Source organism: Gymnogyps californianus, chromosome 7 (genome assembly GCF_018139145.2).
Source record: "Gymnogyps californianus isolate 813 chromosome 7, ASM1813914v2, whole genome shotgun sequence".
NCBI classification, from domain to species: Eukaryota; Metazoa; Chordata; class Aves; order Accipitriformes; family Cathartidae; genus Gymnogyps; species Gymnogyps californianus.
This window is the reverse complement of record NC_059477.1, coordinates 4,880,452-4,899,954: the sequence shown is the minus strand read 5'-3', so window position 1 is coordinate 4,899,954 and position 19,503 is coordinate 4,880,452. Positions and strand designations below refer to the sequence as shown.

The window sequence follows — 19,503 nt, the reverse complement described above, 5'->3', positions numbered from 1 at the left end:
CTCTGCCTTTCCCGTATTCTGGTGCTTTCCCAAACACAGGCAGAATTTTTTAACACTTTTTCCCTAGTGCTAACTATTCCAAGAAACCATAGCCCATGTTCTTTCCACTGACCACAGAGCGGAGAATGGAGTGGTGTCCCCCAGAGACTGAAAGGGATTGCCAGCAACCCTTTTCTCTGGCTCAGGCACGTGTCTTTCTGGAGGCCCATGCAAGCCTAGTGACCTTCAGGCCCAGCACCTTTCCCTTGGCACACTGTTCTTAAAAGACCTTTCCTGCCTCAGCAGAAATCACGACCGCTTTTTTTTTTTTTTTTTTTGGTGGCATGCTGTAAAAGCAACCCCCCTTTTCTGAATTTCCAAGCACATCCCGATGCAGAACATGGCCAGTCACCTCCTAAGCCAACCTTCATAGCTGCAGAGAATCAGCCATATGGAATAAAAGTGATGCCCTCCAGCATCTCCCCGTTTTTTCTCCTGCACAAACTCCTTTGATTGCACCAAGCACAAGAAAATGAGAATGGTCTGGAGGACGGCAGCGGTTCATTTGCCTGAGTTTCCTCTACATTAGGAGGAAGAAAGAAGGAGGGAGAGGAACCCAACGACATTAAGAACAATGTTGGGAATAGGTCTTTAAATCTGCCTCTCCAAAGCCCGTATATTCCCAGCCTTGATAGCTCTCACATTACACAAGATGACATTTCTCTCCATATTGTATTATAATTAATAGGCTACTGCAAGACTTTACCAGCTCCTACTTAATAGCATTTCAGTGCTGGGAAGTAGTCATCAGGTAATCTGGCCATGATCTACTGTATCCTTTCTAAACACAGGTTCTAGCTGCCAAGAATGTCACCATAAAAAGATTTCAATCAATACCACTCAGCTCCTACTTTCAAATGCTCCAGGTCTAGGAAGAGAAGAAGAAAAAAACCAGTACCCTCAAAACGAACAGCAAACTGGCATATGCATCGAGTACGCAGATTGAAGTGAGCAGATGGGAATTCATTATGGCCTGATCTTGCTCTCTCTTTTATACTTTAGTAACTTTATACTTTGGAAAAGGTCTCACCAAGCGCGTGGAGACCGCGTGCACAGAGGGGGTTAAACCCATGCAGATCTTTCCATTCTCAAGCTGTGCTCTTGTTGCCAAACAACAACATTTCAATTGCGATTGGTACAAACAGTTGGGTTTCAATGGCAATCTGTCACATAGGTTTAAGCCCAGTTTTTACTGATGCAACTTGCTGGGTGGTTGCTGGCTTTGTTATTTGTTGGGAGAGAAAGAAAGGAAACAAAACAGATTTGTGGTTTTTTTTTTTCTTGTCCAGTCTGTAGTTCAAGGACTTGCTCTCGAGTTTGTTTCTCCATTTGTTTTCCCTACAGTGAAATTAATAAATTAGGAATAAAAATGAAATCGGCAAATTCAAATCAAAGCACAGCACCTGCATCTCCATGTATCACTTTCTGAAGAAGTGAGGGAAGGTCATATGCGATCTGTTCGTTTGCAGGGCTTCTGTGCTCTCCAAGAGCAAAGGCTATCCAGCAAAATCTGCAAACACTTCCACTCCTAAATTAAAACAGAATTGATGACTTAAAACCAAAAGGAAGTCACTAGTTCAGCAAATTAGCAAATAAGATGTCAACAAGATAAAAAAAACAGTCAAGGCTCGGATCCTGATGTAGCTGAATTAGTTGGGGTAGTTCCATTAAATTCAATGGAGCTAAGAGGATTAATGCTGGCCAAGGATCTGGCTCCTAGCGTTTTTCCAGCTGCAAGTCTTAGTTTAGGCTGTTGCCAAGAGGTTAACACTGTGATAAGAAAGTATTTATATAGGTATATATAGATATATAATTATATTTAAAGAACACTTTGCTACTAGTACTTTTGTAATTTTAAAATCCGTAATTTTAAAAGAAAATTATTTCAGAAGAGCAGCAGAACCTCTTGAGTAAACTACAGACTCTCTCACCCACTCCTAGGCCACTTACTGTCCTAGAAGCAAGTTTAAATGTTATTTCTAAATGCTATTTCTTAAAACATAGGGTGCAACTAAATACGTAAGGCTCCCAAGGGTCTCTAAGAAGCCAGTGAGTCAACACATAGGCATGGAGTAACAGCAAATCAACAATTCTAAAAAAGGTGCTTCATAAGTTAAGGAAAATAAAAATGCAAAGCCTCAGACTTACCACAGAAGGCCCTCAGACTTATGAAACTAAAACTGCTGTAATGTGGTACAGTGTTAAGACATACATTTCTTTTTTTTTTTCTTTTTTTTTTCTTTTTTTTTTACATTCTAGGGGGCAATACACACTGAACCCAGGAAAACAGCTCACTCTAGAAAGTAATTTTGAAAGGAATATCAACTTTGATTCATGCTCCCAAATCCCTAACAGTTTTGCTTTAAAAATAATTGTTCTTTCTGCAGAATAAAGTTCCCCCCCTCTCCTCCAGCCACTGAAACCCCGCACCGTATCCACACGGTTGAAAAAGGCTCTCCTCTGAAATGTTTCTACCTATTCATCTGAAATTGTAAATGAGTGGCATCTCATCGGGACTTTAAAGCACCTAGCAGGGTTGAGCGATATCGCAAAACAGGACATGACATACAGCTGATTGAGACAGAAATGGACTGCCTTTCAATTCCCACAGAAAGCGAGGCGGGTCACTCACCAAAAAGTGACGGCAACAACAAACCCCTCTTTTATCCCTTCCCTTCCTTCTTTCCATTCTTAAGCTGGGCAGAGCAAATGAGGTTGGGTCCACAAAAAATAAGGTTAATAATAATAATTAAACAACAGCAACAACAACAACAGCAACAACAACAAAATAGGCGTCTCAATGTCTGAGGAAAAGTGGGATTGTAAGTGCAGTATTTCTTCATGTGCAGTTCTTCTACTTCATACAAGTCCCCTTTGGATGAGAAGGCCTAGTGGAATGTGTGCTCCCCTCGGACTATGTGCGATGAGAACTCATAGCGGTCCTGGCTTCGGTAGCCACAGATGTTGCACTCTAGCGGGTCCCGGTAGCCGTGGCAGCCCATGTGGATGGTGTACATGACATGGTCCAGGAAAAGGACGCGACAGTGCTCGCACTTGAAAGCCCTAATCTGCTCCCCTTCTCCGTTGATGACCTTGTAGATATCCTTTAAAGAGCCCTTAGAAGCTTTTGTGGCATCCAAAGCCTTGGCGTCCTCCTTCATATAAGCCGGGCTTGGCTTTCTCTTGGGATTTAAGGCAGAGTTTCCTTGGTAGGACTGGCGGTCTTCGTGGCTGCTCTCTGAGTCAGTAGAATCCAGGCAGCTATTGCTGGGGGAGCCCTCTCTATCCTGGGTTCGACTCTTTGGTCTGATGAGGGAGATGGGGCCATCCATGTTGTTCTCATGACTGTCAGCTGTTTCCCTGCTAATGGGCCTTTCTATCCTGTTAGGATGATAGACCTGAGCGTAAGCTGAGCTGATGACCGGGGCCACCTCTGCAATTGTGCTTGGTGTGTGCTGCATCAGAGGGTGAAGTGCCTCAGCTCCAAGGTAGGTGATTGCATTGTTGATGGCTTGGTCCATCATGTGAGACTGCATCAGCTCAGCCTCCTTCTCATAGGTTAGGTTCATATCAAAGGGAATATCTGGATAGCCAAATCTCATGAGCTTTTCACCTAAGGGACAAGAGCAAATGAATGAGAAAAATCAACGTAATCACTCCAAGGTTTCACTGTAAAAGGGGTGGGAAGGGATAGAAAACCCCTGACTTGGGGTGAAATTCGTTCCAGAGTCCAAAGTTAGCCTCCTTCTACTTGTTTACTGACCTCCTACAAACTTTCTGTCCTGAGACGGGTAAAACAGCAACCTCACCAACAGCTTTTTTTTATTCCAGGTGATGCATGTGGCTGCAGCGACCTCCAGACGAATTCCAAACCTGCCACTGGGCCTGACTGTGCTCATGCTTCACGTTAGGAAATACATGTTAACCGGTAGAAAATGCCATTGAACCACTGAGGTCAATGAAGCTCCGCTGGTTTATACCATTAGACATACTCTCCCAAAATTAAAGGAGGCAGTACTACATGTCTCCTGCACTCTGAGGTGCCTCATACATACCTTACAACAGGGTTGCATAGCGAGAAATCTAAGCAACAGGTACAGGGGGCTGGTATGGTGGCACCTTTAGAGCCACAATATGTAAATCCTTCAACCAGCAGAAAAAATATAAAATGACTGCACGTGGCCACAGAATGGAGCAAGTAACAGGAGCACTAGGGGCTGACCTGCCATCTCGCGTTCAGGCTATAGTATCTTTGTAGTTCGCCCCCTCAAAAAAAAAAAAAAAAATACCCTATCCCAATGTTTTGGACTGAGAAAAAAAAGATGCCCCCCCCTCCCCGTGTCTATTTAGGCAAGACAACAAAATAGAGAAACCGCATGTATAGCTTAGTTTCATTTGGTAAAAGGCAAAAGCAACTTTCATTGACACAGGATAAATAAATACATAATGATGATGAAGCTGGCTGATTCATCACTATGTGAATCCAAATTCACATCCTTGTAACCTTTTTAAATCAATGGCATTACAGATATGCGAAACCAGAACCACGTGCTGGTAAATTATGCTAGTCACAGGGCATGTTACGTATCACAGCTCTCCTTTGAAGTTAACAAATTTACCACTACTTACATCAGGGCTCAGCTCAGCAGCACTGCTTTTCCAGTGATGGCTTTAGAGTGTCAGTACAAGGAAAGTTCATATAATAACTCTTCTTTTTAAATAGAAAAGGTTATATGTATAACTATACGTGTAAGATACAAGATATACATGCTCATATGTTTTCATACACACAAATATTAGCTAGTTGTTGACAGTTAACTTTTAAAGCTGATTTTACAAAGTCTGATAAATAATTTTTGTTGGTTTTCATTGTCTTTGTTACTTTTCACTGCCTCGGTACATAAAACCAGACTTGTCTTCAATAGTATAAGCTAATAAATTCAAGGAGTCACTACATACAACTGGTTTGGCTATCCAAGAATTAAAGAACTCAAGAATCTTCTATCACCTTTTGCCAAAATAGCTTGGAACAAAACGTGTATAAACCACCATAAGAAAGAAACAGAACTGTAATCCCAAATCTCTTCCAAATAGCATTAGTACATTTCAACATAGCTATCACTCAGCATTTTATTTTTGACTATAATAATTCATTCCACTTAGAGCGGCTTATCTTAAAGTGATGCATAAAGAGAGAAATAATTTTACATTACCTATGGAACAATCAGGTTATCCTTGGAGATGATGCATCACTTTTGGTTGGGAACTTAGCCCTGATTAGCAAGGTAATTAAATGCAAGTCTGAAGTGAAGCACGTGAATATTCCTACTCTCTTCAGCAGCACTGCTCACATGCTTCTGATTAGACACCACGTTCATGTACCTCATTACGTTTCCCTACAGCCGGCTGTGTTACGCTTACAGCTTACCGAAAGAAAGCATACCGTAGAAAACTGTTCCTTTGTTACACGTTAGACATTTGGAGAAAAATAGGGAAGGAAGAAGCAAACGGTGCTACAAGGATGGCCTTTGTAATCTAACATGACCTAAGGATGATTTATGCCATCAAACATCCTCTTTTCAGTGTTTCTGCCATGGGCTGGCAGTCTTGTTGTCTGTGATGGCTGTCCTGCCGCTGATAGGATGGACAACTCCGTAATGGGAGGTGGCTCCAGCCTCACTTGAAACTGAGCAGCTCCTTCCCAGGTGGGGCCAAAGCGGGACTGGAGGACAGCTCCAGGATGCACGTGGTGTCTTTGGCACGGTGGGAAGAAAGAAATGAAAATGGAAAAGTCCATTGGTCCCTGTCACCTGCTCTGGCTACCTGTATCGTTCCTGTGTTTGAATAAAGAACTGGATCTGGCGAGAGTCTGATCCAGCCTCCAAGCACACTGTCAGTCCTTTGTAGGCTATATAGATCAAGAAATAATACCTATCCTTTATGGACTACTTGGATGAATGACGCAAACCTTACTTTGATTCCTTTTATCTTCCACATTTAGTTACTCCACCACAGACAGCAGAGTAGAGAAAACTATAAATTGGCAGTGACCTGAATTAGTAATTCCTTTAATTATGAACTGGTTCCAAAGGTGTCAGAGCCTTAGAAATGGAGTGTGACATAAAAACGTAAAATAAATTATAACATGAGGAGGAGAGGGCGTAAAACAGAGCTCAGAAGAAATATTAACAAACCAGTCCAACATGGTTTTCAATTTTAATTCCTCTTTAGCCAAATCTGTACTTAAAACTAACTAATCAGATTCATCATTTTGAATTTTCATGCAAAATTATGCTCAAATTCTATTTATTCTTGCCCTACATCAGTGAAGTAAAAGAAGAAACATTCTTCACTGTGGTCATCTTATTGTATGACATTCAAAAAAACCTCAAAACAGGTATTTGAAGCTAGATCAAAGCACATAGACACAGCTGTCCTGTGATACCTGTAGTCCATCTCGTCAAGTATCTAAAGCAACTGCAATGCTGGACACTTGGGAGAAAGCTGCAAGAAATCTTGGAGAAAGCAGTTACAGAATTTACCACTGGGTAAACTTCTTCTTGACCCGCATTAACTAGAAGTTAACTCTAATTTTAAAGCTGGTTGATCTTCATCTGTTCCGAGATGCCTGTGTATTTTTAATTCTTACTATAACAACCGTGGTCTTATCGTAAGCCACAGAAATGTCTCTTTTTGTATCCTACCAGTTCTTAACCTCAGTGACACTCTGTGAGAGTAAGCACCACATTCAAACTGAAAACACATGAATCTGCTTCATGTGATCAGCTTGAAGATGGTTGCTTTCAATTTCACTAGTGTCTGCTTCTCCCTTCATTGAAGGAGAAGCAAAAAGAAGTACTCAGACTCCTGCGCATCATAAGTTATGCTTTCTGCCTCCACTATTTCAACAGGTTTGGTAAGACTAGTACCTCAATAGCAGATACATAACCAAGTCTCTCACTCAGAAATTAACTCTATTTGCTGTATGCTGCTTCCTTTCCTCCCGAAATTTCAGCCAGAGTAAAGACTGCGGTCCATAACCAAGGTCCCTTGGAGATTGCTGATCAGAAAGAGCAGTAAAGCATTGATAGATGTAGCATGCAAAGATTTTAGCTTATGCTTACATGACCTTCTCATAAACACCATTAAGTTGTTTTGGACAGGTGCCACACTTGCAGTATGCACAGGAAAATTTCCTGCAAGCAAGAGAACCATTACAAGTTCTTCCTGATAGAGTTGAACAATATTTCATTGGGGAGAAAACGGGAAGAAAAGTAAGGTCATGGTGAAAAAAAGAAAAGTAGCAAAGCGGAGACTGCTGTTTTTCAGTTCAAACACTGCGATGCCGTGAAAGATAGAAAAGGCAGAAAAATAAGCTACAGTAAATATGAAAGAGGACACTTTTTCCCTACAGCTGGATCTGGATAAAAAGCTGCATGTCACATGAAACCCTGAATTCCTAGCCCCAGAAAAATGGAATACCAAAATGATCTGTTACACCTATAGAAGAAACAGGTTTATCTAACAACAAAGTAGTACATCCTACTGAAGAGAATAATAATCTGCTATAGCATATCTCAGGCAAGGATTTCCAATCAGTAAATTTGCCTTCAAAGACAATAACAACATATGGTCAATTGCACATAAGTGGCCAAGTAAAATAACCTTTCTGGTGTAAAAAAGAGACCATAATCTACAGCTTCCAAAAATGGATTCAATTTGTACCATCCAAAAAGTGGGTTGCCTCAGTTGCGAGGTATACTTATAGTCAGTAAACTACACTGCTTTGAGAGCAGGCATGGGTACACCAGAATTTAAGGGAAGGGAGTAAGGTCTCCAGCCCTCTCTGATAAAGTCTCTAGCCCCTGCAAAGTTACCCTCTGAGAGGTATTGCAGACACAATTGTGTTCAAGTCTGTGGACAACCTGGGGGGAAAAAAGACCGAGAGGTGTGAACTGCCCTTCTTCCTTTTGTGGCTGTAATATTTCTGAGGTCTAGACACACCAGTTTAAGTGTCAGCATGGTTAACTATTTCACTGTTGATCACAACCTGCAAGAACGTACAGCACTTGCTGAGACAACACTAGGGAAACCTACTATGATGGGGCCATGTTTACAATCTCATAAAGCTGTATTTGGCTTGTCAGTAGAGAGTCCTGCTCCCATTTCCACCCTCTTCAACCCCAACTGTTGTCACAGCAGTAAATTAAATCAGAGTATAAATCCTCCAGTTCTTATCAGCTATACAGTAATTCATTTCAGACCACTCTTAAAGACAACAGTCTAAGACTTAAGCTTTTATCTCAGAAGGACTAATAACAATACAGGAAATACTGATGCCTCCCAGCGTTCCTCCTGTGGGTCGGATTGTTCCTGACCTAACCTTGGCTTCGCACCGATATTTGGGAATGGTCAGATGACTGGGAGCAGCCAGGTCAGTGTGTCAGTGCCCCCCGGGTGAGCTGCTGCATGCTGCTAGCCCCCTACTATTCAAAACCATGTGGGTTAGCTTAAAACCACCTTTAGTGGTGATTTAACAAATCCATCTGAATCTGCATTTAGCTGAGGGGCAATGACTTTTCTAAATGGCTGTGTTAATTGCTTACAGTCCTCTGATCCTCCCTCCGTAAGTGTCCTCAGTGTAGGCAGAATGATTATATGATGCCCTTAAAATCTGTACAACTGTCCTGCCAGGGAGTGAGTGTGGAAAACGCATATTACATGACTTTGGAGTCTAGCAGCATACACTTACCCCAAATAATTCTCTGTCCCAGCTCCCTTCCTAAGTTTAGCATTGCCTCAGTAGCAGTAAAAAGAAGCTTTAAGCTACTGCTCAAACCAAGTAAAATTCCCCATACTGTCTCTGGTTACAAGGTGAACAATTTTAAGATGTCAAGATACAAAGCAAAATATGAATTCTGGGCCTAGGATTCTAAATTTGGTAATCAAAAGTCATTCAATGCTGTTTTATATTCATGCGTTAATAAGTTTATTGTGTGCAGAACGCTGCACTTGGAGCAAGCACTTCTTCCAACAGAAGTGATGTGATTTTACTTCCTCATGCCAGTATTATCAGACCAGTTGTTCCCAACTCTCAAGAATTTAATACACGTTACAAGTCTTAAGATACTTGTTTTTTGTTTGGTTTTGTTTTGGTGTTGTTTGTTGTTGTTTTTTTTTAACACACACATACATGGAGACAGATAATTATATGAGAGTCTTAGTTTTCATTTGCTGGGGCAAGGAGAGGGAAGGATGACAAGTCTAAATCTCAAAAGGGCCAGAGAAAAGTTAAAAAAAACCAAAACAGCCTTAAGGCACAGTAAAAATCTCAAGATTTTCTAAGCCATTTTCATGATTCTGAGGACCTCACTTTTGAATTCTCTGGGTTGGTAAAATTAATTCAATAATTTTCAGGATTTCTTGCTGTGATTTAACCAACTCCATTGTTGTCCCTCCCCATCACAACCAAGTTCTGAGAGCGCTACTTTTCCCCTTGTTCTTTTGGCTATTACAAATTACAAGTAACCTATACCTACGCACTAAAAATAATAAAAGGCGTATTTCAAGCTTACCCACAAACTTCTGTGGGGTGGAGCTTTTACGCTTTCCCATGTTGCTTGTCAGCTTCTCTATAACAGCAGGTCTCTCAAAAGGCACCAGAGAAATATTGTTGTCCATCACAGGCTCTTGTTCCTTACAATCTTCCATAGGAGGTACTACATAAAACCAAGAAAATCGTATCAGACAAGTCTGGTCTACACTTCACAGACAACACAAATCATTTGGGCCTGCTGATTGCGCAACAAGCGCAACACAAAATAAAGCAAGGTGCAAGAACACACTGGGCAACAAGATAGCAATCATCTTTAAGCAGAGCCACATTTACAAAATGCCTCTGTTTGGGACCATCTTATTTAGCAGAAGCCCAACGTTAAGCATTTACTAAAGGACTTGTTTTATTCTGTATACTCAAGATCCCCAGTGAGGAGGGGACACTTGAAAACTCACTCTGTAGATGACATTTTCTGTTATTCTCCTTTCAATATGGTCACCTGTTGCCAATGTAACTTCTTAGTTATCATTCTTTGTGTATTCCCTTAACTTCATGCTTATCATATGGCATGCTTACCGTTCTTATTTTCTTTTCACACTAATCTCAATGACTAAAAAACATACAGGGCATTGATGACTTGTGTTTCCTGAGCCTGGCTGCACATTTCCCAAGACAACGGCTTCCCAAATGAAGGATCTGTTTGTTAAAGTGCGTTTCCTCTCTCTATATGCAAGACTGTAAAATCAACAAACACTGTACTGGAATTACAGGATTAAAATCATATGGAAACTCCCTTCAGAATCAGTCACAGAAACTATTGATTTTTTTGATTAATATTTTATCCCTTCAAACACAGCCCTAACCACCTGTGAATGCAAGCCTTCTGTATCTGTCTTCCCACTTTTTGGGATCAGCAGGGACCACTCCTGTGCTAACTATGTTAGGGGAACGCTCATACATTGTCTTTGAGACAATAACAAGAAATCAATGACCCCTTCTCTCTTTACTCATTTCACTCTTTGTCACTTGTTGGGTTAGGGAACAAGGTGCTAGAGCAAAAGAAGTATAGGAATTCCACGGGCTTCCGACCAGCGTAGTAACCGACTCGCATAGGGTTTTATGTCACTTGCTGACATAGCTATTCACTAAATACCTACAAAGTACTCTGTTTTTGTTGAGCATCCTCTTATAAACACCAAGAAGGGTCAACGGTACCATGCTGTGGATCAGGCCCAGAGAGTCCGAGTCATTTGCAATGTATGTCAAGTGTGATCCCACGTGTAGCTTTGCTCTGCTGCCATGAATTTAGTACATGGCCTAATTGCCCACATTCATGTTCAGAAGGTGGCAAGAGAAACTTGAGAAGGATCAGCCATTAGTCCATGTGCTAATGGGATGGTTGAGGTGTAAAAAATTATTTGAGGAGAAGAATGGATGGCAGAGAAGTAGAAACTGGGATGATCTTGCACAGAGTTCCTACAATTTGTAAACTGTGAGCAACCCATTGCATTCTCTGTATTAGATAAATCTTCCAGTGAAGTCACAGGTGGTATTGCAGCGGTAGCAGAGAAGGACCAAAACCCCTGTCTTCTGCTAGTCCTCCTCTAGTATCTCACCATAGCAGCCTTTCATGTCACAGACACCTTCTCCCTGAGACTGTGCCATAAATGAACACCACCAGCCTCCTTTCCTCCCGTGTAACTTTACTACCTTCAGGATCCTAATATGGAATAATCACTCCCCTGTTCTTAAACATGCAGCTGTTTGCTAGCACATAATATATGAAAAATGGGGTGATAAAAGCCTTGTCTTTGCCTTCTTTCTAGCAAGGAAGAGCAAATATCAGGCAATTACAAAACAGAGTATCTGTTCAGGTGAACTTCTCAATTCAGACATTCATAATAAGAAAACATGGCAATTTATTCATTTGATTCCATTTGTGCCTCTGCTGCTATGGAAAGCTGAGTACTTTGAGGCTTAGAATCTACCATATGCTATAAAATGATTTACTCTGCTGCTTTTTTATTTGTACAGGATGCTCCCCCTGAGAAACACAATGGTTTCTCATTTACAAGGCAGTCCTGCTGGCATCAGTGAAAGAGAGGAAGAAAAAGCATAAATATGAAATGAATCTAATGTTGCAACAAAAAGGGGATGCAGTGTTCAAGGGACCTAATTAATGCCCAGTGCAGACTGGGAGGTCTGGAATACTTTAATAGCTAAGGCTAAATTTTTAAGGTTATTTAAATACCGTGCTTGGTCAGGAGCTATCTGCACTAGTTCTACTCAAGTATTTACCAAGGAGATTTTGGAAGAAAGCAAAGATTATGTCTGTTGATTTTCACTGGGAACTGGCATCCGACTGTCCTTTTGGCTTACAAAAAATCAGCGTATGCATGCACATGCACACACACTCTGTGTGAAACCCTGGATCCCTGCTCAGCGGCAATACCCATCATCACTGCAATGGGCCAGGTTTGCATGTGAGTGCCACTTCAAGAATTTCCAGCCGTTGGTGGACAGGACACACGAGGCTGGTGGTGGGGACCTAGGGAGGTGCAGAGGGCTCTAAAGCCCTCCGAGCAAGGCTTCCTAAAGTTATGCTGGCTTTGTAGGACTGTACTTGCCCACAAAATCAGTTGAAAACCTCCTGATTACTTTCACAGCCATCTGATTAAGCCCCAAATGTAGTGACATTTGTATGTCTTAAAACAATTAAGTAATAATTAAATAATTCTACTGTTGGGCATATGTGTGTAAAATTTCCTAGATGGAATTTGAAACCTTTCTTCCATGAAAAATGAATAGTGCTAAAAAAGACATCTGCTCTTCTCTAAGTCAGGCAAAAATTCTGCTTGGACTCCTTTTAAAAGTAAAATCATCACCAATAAAAGCATTTTTTTTGCTATCTTTCATGCTGCAAGCTCTTTTTCCCACCTCAGAACTCAACTCTATAATCCGGAGCATGGCTCTTTTGCAACAGAATCACTGAATCACGCCAATATTTGTGTTACGATGGGAATAAGTTACCGGAATGTGTTTTGTTATGTAGATTTCCTGGCAGAAGGGAGAGATGGAAATAGTCTAGTTTCTGAAACCATTTAAATTGCATGCAAGACCGAACCAAACAGGTGAGATGTCACATTTTAGAAACCCAAAGGGTTAAGCTAAAGATCACATTGTCAATTCTAGATACATTAATTTTCATTTCAATTTAAAAATATACAAATAAAGGACAAATAGCCCAGCCTGCATAATTTGTTTTTTCCTCAAAAACAAAATAAAAAAGGGGAATAGCAAACTGATCACACACAACCAACAGTTATCACAAATCAGCTGCTCTGTGGTAGAAGCTCATGTGTACACATTTACTCTGCGGTAAATGCAATTCCCTTTTTGTTGTATTTCATTGTACTTCATTCCCTTGGTAGTGGGAGCTACCGAAGAACAGCTGACATGTTATAACTAGCTTTGATACAGCAATTCATTTTAGGCTGTGAACCTATGGTCTCAGCTCAGGAAGGCTTTTTAATTCTAAAAGCTCACATTTTAGTATGTTTCTGTTCATGTTCTTCATCAGCTACCAGGGTGTGCTCCTGGATTGCCCATGCAAACATTCACCACCTCTGACACCATTAATGTCCTCAACTGCAGTTAACACCAAATGTTGTTTCTAAGCCCAAACTCTCAATACACAAACATGGATGGTCTTCAGAACAAAGACTTTATTTTCCTGAAGACATTGGGTTTTCAATCATAGTGCTCAAAGTGGCTATCTTTTAGTTTTTGCTTCTTAATTTGTAAGAAACCACACATACTATTAAAAAAGTTTATGCTGTTCCAGTGAGGAAAGAATAGGGGAAAAAAAGAAGTAAAAAAATTACCCAGTGTGCGTTTTGCTGATAAATACTTTTGTGTGCAGACAACAGACACTGGGCTAAGTCTCAGCTGGTATAAATTAGTATTACTCCATCAACCTCAATTTCCTTTCCTAAGCTCACAATATTGCTATTTAAAAAAAAAAGTGTGCGCAGAGAAGTGACAGGAAATATTCCCATGGACCCTGGCATGAAGTCTTCTGTGGGACCGGCATTTTAACGATGTTTTAAGCAACTATGTAAGAGGGAAGGACACAAGGCCACTGCATGTTTTATGTGGAGCTGGCCTTCAAGCCTCGCACAGCCTAGAGCTAGGCTTCTTTCTCCTTCTCCTAAAAAGAGTATCCTTCTCCACTCCACTTTAAGAATTTCCCTGGACTTTTTGCTTTGTAGAGATGGAGAAGAACATATAACTGGGTATAAACCATAGCTAGCATTTAACATTTCTCCCTGTTTGTTCCCACAAAGGTCATGTTCTTGGCATTCAGAGACTGTCACTTTTGTCACCCCCAACACACCGCTCGCTAGGAGACCGCGGACTAATTTCTACCTCCAGGGCCAGCGCTGCTTAGCCAAAAATTGCCAACAACAAAGTCATGGGAGCTCTCTTGCAGCAGCTATCATGCTGAGCGGGGAACAGGACCTAGCCACAAGGAGGGGCAGCTCAGCAAGCAACTGGCACCCTGCAAGAAGATGGAGAGAGACCCGGAGACTTGTACATTCCTACCCACACACGGAAACTAGCCCTCCTTCCCCTCCTCTCACTTCCCCTTGTGGCTTTAGTCAGGTGATCTAGCCATCTGCAAGACAAAGATAATTGAAATTAAAGGCCTCATCAGGCCATGGCGTAAGCACCCAAGTAGAGGTCTGTAGCAAGCCTATAAACTGATCAACTTGAGCACAATGCTTGAAAAAAATCCAAACTCTCTAGGGGCTGCCTCCGGTTTTCTGGAACAATTCATCTCTGCAGAAATAATTTAGACCAATGTTAAACGTTGGCCATATTGGTTGAGAGCCAGCACAGCTGCTTGCGTCCTTAAAGCAGGATGCCGGTAGGGATAAGAAAATCCCCACCTCTACCTATTCTGCGCATAATGGTGAAATTGTGACCAGGAGTCACACCAAAATGCAGTCAGAGGCTTCAAAACACTCAGCAAGAACAAAATACTTTAAAAGTATTTGGAAAGAGAGTCAGGAAAACTTAACCCCAATGTGATGCAAAATAAACCAATGATCAAAATCTGCAAAGCGTACACTCGCTCATCCTCAGGAATATCTTTGCCATGTGTGACATGGGAGAGAAGAAAATCAATACATTTTTCAGGGTTAGACTAAGACCTAACTTTAAGCTGAGTAATCATTTGTATACTCTTCCCTGGTGTCTTTATAGTCCCAGGAGAAAGGACTTTGCTGCAGACCTCTACAAGTTGGTGCTCATGACCCTCACTCCCATGCTGAGCTTCACGGGTGGGAGTGATGCTGGTATGCGAGGTGAGATTTATTACTGGTCGCAGCTGAATTTGGAGCTCCCTGTCGCTGCCTGTCCTTCCTGTGCTCTCACTAAACAGCTAAACGAAGACAGTAGATCAAACATCCCCTTAAACATTCACCAGGGGAGACTTAGACGTATTTGCCAAGAGGAGAAAGAGGCACTAGTTGAATTCAAAGTGCTGTTTTAAGCTAATTTTGTTGAGAAAAGTGAAGTGGTTGTGTGAACATTTCTATTTTAAGCCCAAGCAAACTCATTCAGGCTGTAAATAAAAGAACTGTCCACATGGGGTTTGCACTGGTTTAACTTGAGTTGGTAGAAAAAAAATCAATGCAAGGTCAACCATTCCAGCTTCTTTGGGTAGACAAGGTTAAGGACTTACCCTTCTTGTCATAGCATTAAGCAGCTTAAAAACAGCTTTAGATTTCCTCAGAAGTACACTATCAATGAGAGTAAACCCAATTTTAATAAATAACTGAATAATAAACCCAGAAGTTGAGTGGAATTTGGGAAGATCCTCCACAACGTGATCTCTGGAACATCCTGGCTGTCATAACTACATCAGCCTACTGTTACTCCCCTAAGGAAAGGCTGACTGAAATCATCACCCAGCTGGTTAATAAGACAAGCACACCCTTGTAGAGTGAAGAGCATGTATTTTGCTGGGAATGGAGTCAGCGGTTAAAATCCTACTATCAACTAAGCGCTCCATCTACCAGACCAAGCACACAACAGGTACCTGCAAATAGCAAAGCCCTGAAATCAGTCTTTCCACTGACTTTTACAAGCATAAAGTCAGGCCTAAAGCAGATAATCACTAACTTCAATGTCTTTGAAGTCATCCGTTACATTTTAAATGTTGATTTTAGTCTCCAGGCTGTCTACAAAGATAGTAATTACTTAATAGAGCTGTATGAACATTTCGCCGATATGTATTAAATACATTTTGAATGCCTTTATAGGACTAAATTGTTCATGGAAAAGTACTCTTAAAAATTTTTGGTGATTTCTTTCACCAAAAAATAGCCCATATTAGAAATGCTGAATAGATTTTATTTCAGCTTGTATTTTTAGGTTTTTAGAAGTGACCTTTCAGAACTTTTACATAATTAATTTCCAGATGAAGCTATATGACTCCACTCAACAATGAAAAGCAAAATGGAAAAAAAGAGGAAATGTTCTTTTGTCTTTTCATTTACCTACAATCTAACTTTTTGGTATTCTTAGGTATATGGTAATTTTTAATCAAAATGGAAAATGGATAATTTTTATATTTTCTGATTAGTAAGAAATTTTAAATACTTCAAGTATAAACATCTAAATACAACTTTTAAAAATTAAAAGATGTTCAGTTTTAGAAGAGTGTCTGAAACGCTAATTTTGAATGAAATTATAACAATTTTTGGACAGCTAACATTTAGTATTTAGTGCTACAGATAAGCCTACAACCCTGCAGTCTGAGACGTTATGCTCATTATCCATACTAATAGCTACAGAAATTTTTGAAAACAAATTCACGGAGTTTGACATTTCTTGCTTTCAACAATCTTTTTGGCAATCTTCAGTCTTTATGTATATTAACACATGCAGTGTTAGTTAACATATTAATACTAACACATGTAAATGCATATCAACATTTTTTTTGGTTATAATTACTTTCATCAACACTGTTGAATTCCATTCTGCTCTGGAGATTTTTATATCTATCCCTCCCTTTTTTGGTGATATAAGATAATATTACAGGGAGTAGAAATAATGACTTCTGAATACCTACACCATCCTTATCTCTTATAATTATCAGTCACTATCAGAAAGGAAGGGGAGGGGAATCATACACTTTAAACAAGGCTTAGTTCATTCTTAGGGTAACTTTGCACAGGTGACTGCTTTATTTTCATCTCTGCATATTTATACACACTAAAAAGTGAAATACTGACTTAAAAAATTAGCAAAACCAGTGCTGTTAAATTGGAGAGAGTGAAGATTTTAGCCCATCTTTTCTCCTCCTGCCTATCTGAGTATAAGCAATCTATAAGATGGAAGTGATGCAAAGCTGAAAGGAAGGAAGAAAAACAGATGGAAAAAAACCCGCAAGAGATGCTCCAAGTCCAAGAGACCTCAAAAGGCGGTTTCCACCTACCATGGTGACTCATGACCTGCCCGGCAGCCTCCATACTGACATTCTGCAGATAGTTGTGGCAGCGTTCCTTGTGCTCCTCCAGCGAACTGCGCTGCTTGTAGCTCCGGCCACAGTAGTTGCACTTGTGAGGCTTCCCCACTGCGGAAAGAACGAGAGCATCAGTTCAAATCCACTGCAACCCACTTTCGCTATCAAAAATCACACCTTTGCAACAAACAACTCTTGCAATGGAAAGACACCTAAGAAAGGTTACTCAAGTCCCAGACCTTTTTCCCAGCCCCATTTTCCCACTGAACACACCTCCTCCCACCCGCCGGGTACTTCACCTCATCCGTTTTTCACACTAACGCGCAGTATCAGCAGAAGGAAAAAGAGGCGGACTTGTTGGTCGCAAAGCAAATAAACAGACAAGAGGGGAAAACAAACCAAACAGCTGAATCACACCCCAGCACTGCCTGTGTGTCACCAAGTCTCGTGGGAAAGAAACTTCTGAGACATTTTCCCCATGGCATGAACAGTTGCCTTTGCAAAAACGAGCTGCCCCAGTGGCCTAATTCGGCTCCCAACAACTGTGGGGAAACCCATTACGTAGCCCAGACGAGTTCTTCTTTCATTGACAAAACTTTGCCAAAATTACTAAGGGAAGGTTGGAAAAGGAAAGACAACAGAAAGTAACTTTGGTAACAGCACTGTTACATGCCAGAACTGAGCTGCCACCAGTAATTCACAGAGACTGGATAATATTAAAATATATATAATATAAATATATATATATATAAAAAATATAAAAGGCCATGTACAATGAAAATCAAGCCAGATGAACGCAAGACATAACTCCAACTTTTTAAATTTTTTTATTTCACTCAGCAGCATTATGAACAAATGGCAAATGCCTCTTAATACATGCAAAACCTGGCACCAGATTCTCATAAAGTATATCCTTTTCGTAGCATGTCATTAAGAAACCACAAGAATGGCCTAACCCAAGGCCAGAAAGCTAGCCAGAAGTGTATTTCGCCAAGCCGTGCTAATAAAGGCTTTTAATATAATTTAAACTTGTAGAACACGAATCCTTATTCTCTAATAACTAAAGAGCTATTAAGTCAGTACTGCAAGTCTAGTAAAACACCATCGGCTGCGATTTTCAGAGATGGCTGAGGGATGGGGAAGGTGAAACTTCTTCCAGAGTTTTGAAAAACTTAGGTAAGAATGTTAGTTTCTGGCCAAAGAAATTGAGAACATCCTCTGTTGGATAATATACATGCTTCTACTGGGTTTGTCCCAATATTGAAAGCTTTTCACGGTCATTTACTTAATGAAATCCAAGCTGTACTAATTGCAGCCAAAATGCACCGTCATCACTGGGATGGGAAAATGCAGGGGAAATGGCGGGGAGGACACCCGTAGCCAACAAGAAGCTGGGCAGAGGGCTCCTTGCATTGGGGCTGAAGCCCTAAATATGAAAGACCCAGAGTCAGGGAAATTCTCCGGGGCCTCTGCAGGACTAGCACATAGCCCAGTGTGTGCCCCACATCACCCATATGATGGAAGACGAAAAAGCCTGTGTCTCTAGTATCAGAGCCGGTCAAAAAGTTTCAAATGTTTTCCTCTCAGAAAAAAGGGATTTGATGAAATGAACACCCTTGCAGAAATTTTCTGTTTTTCTCAAGAAGTTTGTCTGTGTGCGCAGTTCAGTGACACAACCAAGTTTTCCACTGGGGAAAAAAAAGCTGCTTTTAATAAGTGTCAAAACTGTGGATTTATTTCTCTTTATTTAGAGATAAGGCTTATCCTCAGGAAAGTATTGTGTCTTAGATCAAACAGTTGTTGTGGTCTTTATTTTATTTTGCTCACTAGCTTACAGTGTTGCCATAACTGGCGCTGGTACTGGAAATCTCAGTGGAGGCCAAGCGTGAGGCTCATCATCGTCCCCAGAGTAATTGCCCTTGATGTGAATGATCTGGATCAAGCCTCAGCTCTTAAACATAAACCAGCCATCTCATTCTGGAAGCACCTTTAGGAAAACACACTGGGAGCTCCCGAGGATGGAAAGACTTTTATCGTCACCATTACAATGCTTCATCATGCATCTAGATGGCATCAATGTCTGTCAGTCTGACCCCTTTATTGGAAGCTAACTCGGTGTCTAATAAAAAAAATCCAATGCAATTGAAGGGGTTAAGTTAACCGAGCTGAAGCCGTGCTGAATTAGTCCAACCCAGTCTGGCTACACCAGGTTATCAAGCAACTTAGATAAACTGTAAGACACAAGGGAAAGGGATGATTGCTTTCAGCTATTCAAGAGGTAGCTACAATTAATTAAATATATTACCATTTAGCACAGAGAAATATATTCTGCTACAAGCTCACAATACAAAAAAAAAAAAATTGATTCAACAAT

The 19,503-nt window shown here is 40.8% G+C and overlaps 1 protein-coding gene across 7 annotated transcripts in view; it reads right to left on the bottom strand.

Moving 5' to 3' along the window:
• Positions 1–2,480: 2,480 nt before the first annotated feature.
• Positions 2,481–19,503, bottom strand: part of IKZF2 (IKAROS family zinc finger 2) — a 111,774-nt gene continuing 94,751 nt past the window's right edge. For 6 of the 7 annotated variants that reach the window (XM_050899749.1, XM_050899750.1, XM_050899753.1 and 3 more), the window contains 3 exons: positions 17,103–17,240; positions 9,615–9,758; positions 2,481–3,652 (listed from right to left, as the gene is read on the bottom strand). In XM_050899749.1, the coding sequence (XP_050755706.1) occupies positions 2,928–3,652; positions 9,615–9,758; positions 17,103–17,240 (1,007 nt within the window). In that variant the 3' untranslated portion in view covers positions 2,481–2,927. The remainder of the gene's footprint in view (positions 3,653–9,614; positions 9,759–17,102; positions 17,241–19,503) is intronic. The other variant, XM_050899755.1, reaches the window with a different exon arrangement.